This window comes from Apium graveolens, chromosome 10 (genome assembly GCF_009905375.1).
Source record: "Apium graveolens cultivar Ventura chromosome 10, ASM990537v1, whole genome shotgun sequence".
In the NCBI taxonomy this organism is placed as follows: Eukaryota; Viridiplantae; Streptophyta; class Magnoliopsida; order Apiales; family Apiaceae; genus Apium; species Apium graveolens.
Window position 1 is genome coordinate 95,308,823 of NC_133656.1, and position 10,647 is coordinate 95,319,469.

At 35.5% G+C, this 10,647-nt stretch overlaps 1 protein-coding gene across 1 annotated transcript; it reads left to right on the forward strand.

Annotated features, from left to right (window-relative positions):
- The first annotated feature begins 8,319 nt into the window (after positions 1-8,319).
- Positions 8,320-8,799, forward strand: LOC141690768 (uncharacterized). Its single transcript, XM_074495539.1, has one exon. It carries the CDS (start codon positions 8,320-8,322, stop codon positions 8,797-8,799), a length of 480 nt encoding a protein of 159 aa, XP_074351640.1.
- Positions 8,800-10,647: the final 1,848 nt, after the last annotated feature.

Sequence of the window (10,647 nt, forward strand, 5' to 3'; positions counted from 1 at the left end):
CCAAGAGTTTCCTAAGCTCTTAAATCTAATTATAAGGAATTTGACACAAATTTATGCTTTAACAGTATCAGTACTTTCAATAGTATCAGTACTTTCTTAAATCATTAAGATATCACCTTCATAACTTATTATTAAAAAATTCTCAGCCCTCCCTTATATCACTTTTATTAATAAAAAATTTGTTTCTCACTCTTTCTTTTACTTTTTTATCTCTCTTTCTTCTATTTTTAGTCCAAGTTTATTATTATTAATAATAATAAGGGATGAGTTTAGGGATTATTGTCGGAGTTGAAACATAAAACCATGTCTTAACTTGCTAAGAGTTAATATTTTATAATATTTATAAGGAAGGCATACTGTTGGACTGTTGGACTTGTTCTAAGAATATATATGGACAACTTAATATCAATCATTTCTTTTTTACTAAGTTTTGTGGTTTGTGTGTGGTTCTAACGAGTGAGTGTACGAGATTTGAATTGATTTTAGAGTAAAAGTTAATTCGAATTGGATTGATTTGGGTGGTGGCCCTAAGTATTATTTAGGGTAAAAATGGTCCAAAATATCATTTTTGAAAATAATGGTCAAAAATGTCATTTTAAAATTATAGATCGTGTACCGTATAATTTAAAAACCATTACATGCTATATCGTGTAGCGTGTAACCCTCTTACTTTTTTTTCAATGTACATAATGTTACATAATGCAGGGTTTTGGAACCAAAACATTACATCATGTAGCGTTTTGACCCCAGATCACTACTTTATTTTATTTGGGTATAAAAAAAATATTTTTAAACCCAAATAAAATACTGTAAAGTTCTAAAATATTAAAAAAAAAATTATAAAACCAAAAGATAATTGGTAAATTATAAAATGTTAAAAAATTCTTAAATTAAGTTACACTCTTAAATTTTAAAATTGTTTAATTTAAAACACTACTTTATGTAGCGTTTTGCACATATTTTTTTTAAAAGAAAAAATTAAACCCAAATAAAATATTGTTAAATTCTAAAATACTAAAAAATTATTTAAATTATTTCTAAAACCCAAAAGACAATTGGTAAACCCTAAAATATTAAAAATTATTAAATTAAATTACACTTTTAAATTTTAAAATTGTTTAATTTAAAATTTACATTTTTTGTTCCTAGGGTTTCTAAAGCCTAGCTTAAATTAGGGTTTAGGCTTTAGGGTTTAGGGGACAAAGGTCCTAAACCCTATAGCCTAAACCTTAGGTTCGAATCCCTCAGTAGTAGAATTTATGATTATGTTTACTGAGTCAGAGCATGTCGCTTAAATTCGGTTTATCTTGGTTAACGTGGTTTGCAGGATATTGCGTGAATCTGTAGGGTTTACCGGGTGCGCACCTAAAGGTAGCGGCTGCGGGTTATCTACGATAAAAAAAATCGGTGTAATATTTATTAATTTATTTTTTTAATATTTATAAAATTCAAAAAGGGATTAGTGAAGTCTAAAATTTTAAAAATTGTTAAAATATGGTATACTCTTAAATTTTAAAAATATTAAATAAAAAATTATCGAAAACGTAACATTAAATTGTGTTTTCGAACCCCTAAATAATACATCAAAACAAGTGCATGATAAACAAAAAGATAAAAAAAATGAAAAACGTTACTTTATGTAACGTTAGACGGTTAGACGTATAAAAGAATAAAATAAAAAGTAACAAAACGCTACATCATATAGCGTTTTGGATTATCTTTCAAACGCTATGCTACACGATGTAAAGTGGTGAAGTGATAATTTGGGTCATAATTTTCAGAAGTGATATTTTGGATCATTTTTTTACACTAAATAACATTTTAGTCCATTTCTCGATTGATTTTAAGGTAAAAGTTAACTCAAATCGAGAAGTGCGATTTTTAAAATTTATCATCAGCAACCGCATTTACGATTACGGTTAATCACATTAATTATGGTTACGCGTTTACGATTATTGTGATCCGACAACTTAATATAAACTGTTAAGAATTACAAAAAAAATAATCAAAATATTAATAAATTCATGTTCAAGTTGCCTAATAAAGTAACATTTAGCACAAAAAATTACAAAGTATCCAGTTAACAAATAAAAACTAATATAAATTATCAAACTTCTTAAAACTCCGATGTTCGGCTAGGCTGTTGAAGAATTTGAGAGATAGGGTCTGAGATTAAGAGAGGCGCTAATAGACTGAAGTGGGAAATTAGCCGGTAAATAATTGACTAATTGGAGTTGAATCTTAATGAAATAGGCTTAAACTCATAGGAAAATTAATGTTAATCTATTAATTTTATAGTATTCAATAATAAAAAAATTAAAAATAAATATGTTTACTTATTAGTTTATTTACTATAAAATATATTTTTTATAAACATATTTTGCGGTTTGCGGTTACGATTGCGATTTTGTAATTTTTAAAATTTTGAAACCGGATTCAAACTGTAAATAACTAATATTAAAATTTCCATCTGCAATCAGCTCGTTTTTTGCGATTATCTATAAAACATGGTTCGATTGCGAATGATCAGAGTGATTAATGCGATTTGCAAGTACATCCCTAAGTTTTTTTTTTTGAAGAACAATAGATTTAATTCAATAATAAAAAATCATACGACATCTACATAAATGATCGAGTCGAACAAACATAAAATGGATCAAATCGTCGGTCTTCATGCAAGTCTTCGTGCAAAGACCATCAAGCGATATGTTGAAGAAGATATATTTACAAGTACCTGTTTCATCACAATCCCAACGCGTTTGAGCTATCGACCATAAATATAACCCTGTATAAATCTTCATAACTAAATCAGATCCAGCCCTCACAATAAAGGAGAGAAACAAACACACTCTCACCAAGGAGAGAAAATAAACTGAAAATCTAAATAAAAAATTCAGATCTGAAAAAATGAAACATAAAAATAGATAATCATTTCACCCTCGATCCAATATGTTCCGCTTGAATTTAAGATGAAAGAAAATCCAAATTCTGACAATTAGATCTAAAAATAAACTAAACAGATAAAAATTCTTTCCTGAAAAAAAAGATTATTGAAAAAAATAAAAGAAATAATTTATCGTTTAAATATGAAGAATAAATAACTAAATTAAAAGAAACAATATAATTTTGTTAAAATGAAAACGAACAGTCGAGTTAAACTCGATTTTCTTATCTATCAATATCTATTGTTAAAATTCAAATTGTTTAACAAACAAGTCTAGTTTCAGGTGTTCACGAACATCAAGAGCGAGTCCGAACCCAAATCAAGTTAGGAGTGAGCATTTTCCGGTTCAAAACCGAGAATCGAACTGAACCGATCAAAAATTGCGATTCCGGTTCGGTTTTTCACTAATTCGGATCCGGTTCGGTTCTTGTTTTTTTAGAAATTTCGGTTCTCGGTTCGGTTCGGTTCTTAACATACTAGAACTGTAAGAACCGAACCGTATATAAATGAATAAATACAAAAATATATATAAATATATGTATATATATTACGTATTATGTTTTCTTATTTATAATATTTTGATAAATTTTAAGAAAAATATGGTTTTTATTGTATTACTCGTTTCTTTAAATATATATGGAGTTTCGAATATTTTTATAGATATTTTTCTTCTTATATATTAGAAAGTAATCGAATTTAAAATGATCCGCCACTAATAAAAATCTTTTTTTACTAAATTATCCTTAATAAATAATCAAAACTAGTCAAAATTTAAAAAGTGAGAATATAAAATAATATGAAAAATAAATAAATATAAAATAAAATATAACTTCGGTTCTTTCGGTTCGGAACCCGGTTCCGGTTCGGTTCTTACATATAAACGGGTCCGGTTTGGTTCTTGAAATATGACTATTTCGGTTATCGGTTCTTTCGGTTCCAGTTCGGTTGGGTCCGGTTTTGACCCGTTACTCACCCGTAAATGAAGTTTGAGTTGGTCGTAAAATTGTATTATTTTTTCACTTTAGATTTGTCTTTTTCACAAATTAGTACCATGTTCATCTTTAATTTGTGTTTGAGAAGATTAGATGATTAGTAGTTGACCTATAATTGACATTTATCATATTCATGTGTCTAATATATTATTTGTCTAATATATTATTTATGTAAATTCAATGCTAATTTTGATAAGAAATTAATCATACGATAAATTTTGCTATGATTAATAATAATAAATATAATTAATATCAATATTAATATTGATAACAAATATTTAAATTTAATAAATAACGATGAGAGGACTCGAATCAGACTACCTCGCTAAATCGAGTTTTGATAATATGTTAAAAAATTAACTTATCTAAAAATTTAAGTTGATAAAAAAAAGACCCGAATAAAATTTTATGCTCTTCAACAAATTTGAAATGTGCGAGTATTAAGGGAAGCACGAGTCCATTTCAGTTCTCGAGTCGACCATTCATAAAAACTCAATCCAATTCAATAAAATTTGCAACAGATTTTTTCGAAGTTGAGCGCAGTTTTCTATTGAGTCGAGATTAACAATCAACTTGTTATGTTTGCGATCATGGATTTTATCAATGACTATATTAAATTGAACAAAAAAAATTGTGACAATAATCCACCATGTATAAGATTCGGATCGGAACAATTTTGAGTAAAAGTCAAACCAAACCGTGAAAAATATTTTTAGAAAATTGTTATCCGCAATCGTATTTACGATTGTGGTTAATCCCGTTATTTGTGGTTGCGGTTAACTGCGTTATTTGTAGTTGCGACTTGTGATTATTGCGGATCGGTTGCAATTCAACCATTTAATATAAAATAAATAATAATTTTTAAAAAAAAAAATTAAGTTCAGAATATTAATAAATTTATATTTATTTAATAAGTTTACATTAATAATCTGCTAAAAATCGCGTTGCTATAGAGCCTTAGAATGCAAGAATGCAAAAAGACTCAAAGAGCAGAGCAAATCTATCCTTAGGTACCTTAATTTTGAGACTTATAAATTTGTATAGGAAAATGCTGTTAATTATTGTTGCTGAGTTTTTAGCTGATACAATTCAACACACTAGTGGGGTTTGAGAAGTGAGACCGAAGTGGGGATAGATTAACGCTGTGCTTCAGAGTTTGAAAATGAAGAGAAAAGAAAAGAAGAGAAAAAATAATTTTAAAATTTTCCTTCCTGGGCGTGCTCCCGAGTTTTTTGGCGAGAGAAGAGAAATTATCAGAAGATAAAATTTCCTAAAATTTTCCCTCAAAACTTTCTTCCCAAAAATGGGAAGATTTGGAAATATATCCTCTCATATTATCTTCTTTTTCATGGTCACTTTCTCTGCTTTTTACAAAAACTCGGGAGCACATGACTGATTCATTTTCTTCTACTATTTCTCTTCTCTTGTCTTCTCCTCCCATCTCTTCTCTTCTCTTCTCTCCTAAAAAATCTCTGGAGTACAATTTGTACTCTGATTGCTAGTGAAATAGATTATGTATGTTTATATTGTACTTGCTTACAACGAAACAAACACTTCATATTAGTTAGCCTAGATTATGTATGTTTATTAGAGAGGAGGAAAGAATACAATGTAAAACTGAATTCTCTTACTATATATTAAAATCCGTAGGTTTTACTCAGTACGCACCTGAAAGTTAGCGGCTGCGTGTTATTTAAATTAAAAAAAGTGATAGTACATATAACTCCTGGGAGGACTACTCCTAGGCCTTCAACTCTATACAGCTCCTAGGAGGACTACTCCTAGGCCTTCAACTCTATACAGCTCCTAGAAGGACTACCCATAAACTCCTAACTCCATATGACTCCTGGGAGGGCTACTCCTAGGCCCCTAACTCCACGCGGCTCCTAGAAGGAGTAGTCCCGCACACTACCGCTCCTAACCAGCTCAGTCCCGCAAGCCTAACCTTGGTAAATCCCAGGCACATGATGGAGACAATTGTCACACATCAATCATGGGAATAATCAGGGCACGTGTCAGAGGATCCTCAGAACATTCCTCGGCCAATCCCACACTAACACGTGTAAAGCATCCACTCCAGTCAGGTGTCCTCCGCTCCCAGAACCAGTGGCTATGATCTAAAGGTACCAACCCCAAAACCCTACCCCTGGGCTATAAATAACCCAAGAAGGTGAGGTTTTGGGGTTAATCAGTCTTTCAGGCTCATATACACACACAACCACCTTACATTCATATTCATCTTCATCTTCCCAAAAATGTAGTTCTTACTCTCACGCCGGAGGCGCCGCGGGACTCCAACCCCCCTTCCGGTGTTGTTTTGTAGGAACCCAACCACAACTACACCTCTGCAGCGGCGAAGGACCCAGGACGGCGTCGAAGGAGCAGCCCCGCCACCAGGAGTTATCATTTGGCGCTAGAAGGAGGGGCTCTCCATCCCTGGGTCTCGGTGCCCCTGGATTCACCTTCATCAACAAACTCTTCAAAGAGTCCATTTATTCAAACTTGTAAGAACCCAAGCAACCAACCTTTTCCATAAGCATGAATGTTGTTTATTTCAGCCACGTTTGTGTGTGCTCGTTATTTTAGGCCACGTTTGTGTGAACTCGTTTTGTTGATTTAAACCACGTTTGTGTGAGCTATCGTAAGTTTTAATCGTTATTGCTCTAAGTTTGAATATGGCATTTGCGTTGTACTTCATCGTTGAATAGTCCCATAAAATTGTTTGAGCTGCTCCCAGGAAGCTATTTGTTAGTTTTTGTTGTTATTCTGGGTAGTTTTTGCAAATTTCATAAAGCAACCATAGACCGATATTCTCTGTGGCATAGTGTTGTTATTTGTCGTTGGTATTGTTGAGAAATGGCAATACCAGGAAAGAATACCTCTGGAAGACCATCTGCTAGTACTCAGGTCCAGGAGCCGGACCACTCCCAGGCCCTCGACCCGGGAGCCGAGAGAGAAACATTCCAGGAGCAGCCACTACACACTCCTGTAGTGGAGAGAATTGTAAACACCAGGGATGCCAGGACCCTCATAGAGCTCAATCAGTACAAGTACACCAATGTCCCGGTAGCCGAAGAACACATGGCAAACCTTACAAGCGATGAACTAGCGGAAGCAATCAGACTATATAGCAGGAGCAGACCCGGCTCCAAGAAGAAGCCGAACTAGAGGAGGAACCGGAGGAGTCCGGGGACTCCCAACAATCAAAGAGGTCTGTATTCGACCGAATTGGGGCCAAAGGGAAGAAAAGCAAAAAAGATCAAAGTAAGAAAGAAGCAGAAGCTGCTAAGCAAAGAAAGTTGGAAGAAGTCCGGGAGCAAATCAGGAAAGAAGAAGAAGCAAAGCTAGAGCTAAAGATCCAAAAGAGAATGCAGCTAGAAGAAGAAAAGCTATTGGCCAAGTCTAGGAGCAAAAGAACCCGGAGAGATCCTACTCCGGAGCTGATTTCTGATGACGAAGAAGAAGAGGGGCAGAAGGACCTCAAAGACATGATTTATGAATTGCAGAGAAAGATGGACAGAGACTCATGAGTAGAGGTTGGGGAAACATTAACTCCATTCAGCCACTCCTTGGAAGCTATCCCCCGGCAGCGGAACTTGAAGCATTACAGCTTCGACTCCTTCGATGGACTAGGGGACCCGGAGGAGCACTTGAACTACTTTGAGCAGATAGCGCAGATATATTACTACAATGACTTGACGAAATCAAGGTTCTTCGCTTCAACTCTTAAGGGGCCCCCAGAGATGGTTCAGTAGAATCCCCTCCCGCAGCATCCACTCCTGGAAGGAATTTCGAGCCTCCTTCCTTCGAAGATTTCGGGCAAACAAAACGCACGAAATGCACATGTGTCACCTGGAGACGATCCGGCAGCATGACAATGAATCCCTTTCTGCATACATGCGCCGGTTCCAGGAAGCAATCAATAAAGTTTCAAGTTTGGATGAGAGGGAAGCTTTAAGCATTTTCAGAAGAAACCTGGACCCAGAGCACAACGAGAGGTATATTGTGGAGCTAATCAATAAGGAGCCGCAAAGTCTGGCAGCAGCTTATTCCATGACTGCCAGATTCATTAAGGAAACAGATGTGCTCCAGGCAATGAGGATGACCCGAAATGGGGGGTCTAGGAGCAAAAACACTGATGACCGACCGAAAGGAGGTTACCATCAGGATAAGAAGTTCAAGCAAAGCAACCAAGGCCAAGAAAGACAAACTACTCCGGTTTTCCAGAGACTTGGTCCTAAGAAGGAGTCAAGCAGTGACCCAGGACCCGCGAAGCAGCCCCGGGAGCCAAAGCAGGAGCCGGACTGGACTCCTCTCAACATGACCCGGGAGGAAATCTTGAAAGAGGTAAAAGACAAGCCTTTCTATTATCCTCCTAAACCAATGCAAACTCCTCCGGAAAGCAGGCCTTATAATAGGCAGTGTGATTACCACGAGACCCATGGCCACAAGACTGAGAATTGCTTATCACTCAAGTACTTCATTGAGGACCAAGTGAAAAAGGGGAACATGAACAAGTACTTAGTTCGGGACAACAGAGGGGAAGCACAGAAGAGAGGAAAGAATGTAGTCAATGTGGTCCTAGGTGGATCCTACTCCCCACCCCGGAGCCCGGACTTCGGCGAAGAAGTGCTCTCAATCCAATCACTCCCAGACCTGGTGATATCCTTCAGCAACAAGGACTACGAAGGAGTCAACCCTCATCACAATGCAGCTTTGGTTGTCATTCTAGACATTTTCGATAATGAAGTAAGAAGAATGCTCATAGACAATGGCTCCTCGGTAAATATTCTCTTCAACCACACAGTGGATAAAATGCAGTTAGGGAGCGTCCGCTCAAATGAATGTCGAGAGGACCTGTAATGACCCCAATTTTTGAGAAATTTTGAAACCCTTATGAATAGTGTTTTTGCTGAACGAGAAAACTTTTCATGCCACGCTATGTAGGGGTTCTGTTATTGATCTTATGGGATATTATTAGTACTCTATGTGGTATATAAGTGTATGTAAAGATCGTCAGAATCCAATTCCGAACACTTTGATTTTTCCCGGAAATCCACAAGATACGGAGAGAATTGAGTATAAGGTAACAGGATAAAAAGGATTGAAATTAAAGGATTATAGGAGAGGATCATAAAAGGAATATAATATATTGAGAAAGGTTAAGGGAACCTAAGTAATAAGATCCCGGGTATGATCCCTCAAACGATAAACGAGAACGAAAGATAAGCGAACCGTAAAACAAATAAGTGACCAAGAGACAAGCTTGTACAAGAAGCCAGGGATTGTGACATCATCAAACCACAAGGTGTGGACAAGTGGGAGCATAATGACATGTGCAAGGTGACATAAGCATGACATGGGAAGGAAGGAGGTGTGGTGGCTTTGTAACCACACAAATCCAAAGGCAAGAAGGTAATTGACTAAAGCAAGCACAAAAACCAATCAACCAAGCCAAGTAAAATCATTTTCATCAAAAATCAAAAGCAACCAAGGCTTGTTCTTCATTGCTCACGGCTTTTCACTATTCAAAAGGCAAGAGAAATTCAAAATCCAAGATCCAAGCTTCCTAAATTGGTAAGATAATTCCCTAATCATCTTCATGCTTAGTTAGGACTATATCATGAGTTTAAGCCATTAATTCCTTCTCAATCTTCTTCATTTAATCAAAGAAGAAGACAATGAATAGTGTTTTCAAGTTTTTAACTTGAACTTTTTCTTGTTTTTCTTGAAGATCCAAGCATTCTTAAGACTTCTCAAAGCTTCTTAAGGCTTCCTAGCTCCACCCACCACTTCAAGGAAGGTATACCATCTCCAAACCCTAGATTCCTATATATTATAAGATGATTTTGATTAGTGGGTTGATATTGTAGTTTGTTGTTATGATTTAGAGTTTGGGATTTGGAATGGTAGTGAAATGGAATGGTAATTGTTGTGGTTTTGATTTAAAGGAACTTAAGTATGATTAAAGTTAAGTTTAGGCATAAGTATGAATGATTAAATTGAATTGGTTGGGGTTGTTATGATGTGATAAGGATGGATGTTGGTTGTATGTTGGATTTGAGGTTGGTTTGTGGTTGGTTTTGTATGGTTTAAAATTGGGAAATCGCGTAAACATAGCCGTCGTAACGTCCGATTTTCTTTGGACTGTTTTTGTGCATAGCATTATGACCCGAGAACCCCCTGCTAGATTATGACCACTGCCATGTTTAGATAGCTCATGTTACGAGCTTCGTTTTGATATGTAGTTCGTTCGATTCCGATGCACGGTTTAGGAGAAACGACCGTTTCAAGTAACGACGTTTCACGAACGAAACATCTCCCCTCGCCTTACTTTGAAACATAGGTTAAAGACCAAAATAGGGTTAATTAATGTATGAAACATTTATGGTAAGTGTGTTAGGCAGTTGGTAAGACACCCGCGAAGGAATCGCTTTAAAACTCGTAAAGGTTAAATTATTAAAAATGGTGGAACCGAGGGTACCCGAGTGACTTAAGCGAATCAGTGAGCGCAAAACTAGCGTTAGAGTCTAAGTTAGTTAAAGTATAGATTTACAAGTGATTTTGGTTTAATTCCAACTTACTTGTTGTTTATAGGTTACCAGACTCGTCCCGAGCCATTCGTAACCCCCAGTCGCTCAGGCAAGTATTCTATCCGTTATACTGTTGTTGTGATGTATACACTTGTATATGCATTATCTTGCGATAGAT

Bases quoted from the DNA above. Each gene is read 5' to 3' on its own strand.
- LOC141690768 (XM_074495539.1), top strand. From the start codon at position 8,320: ATGCAAACTCCTCCGGAAAGCAGGCCTTATAATAGGCAGTGTGATTAC.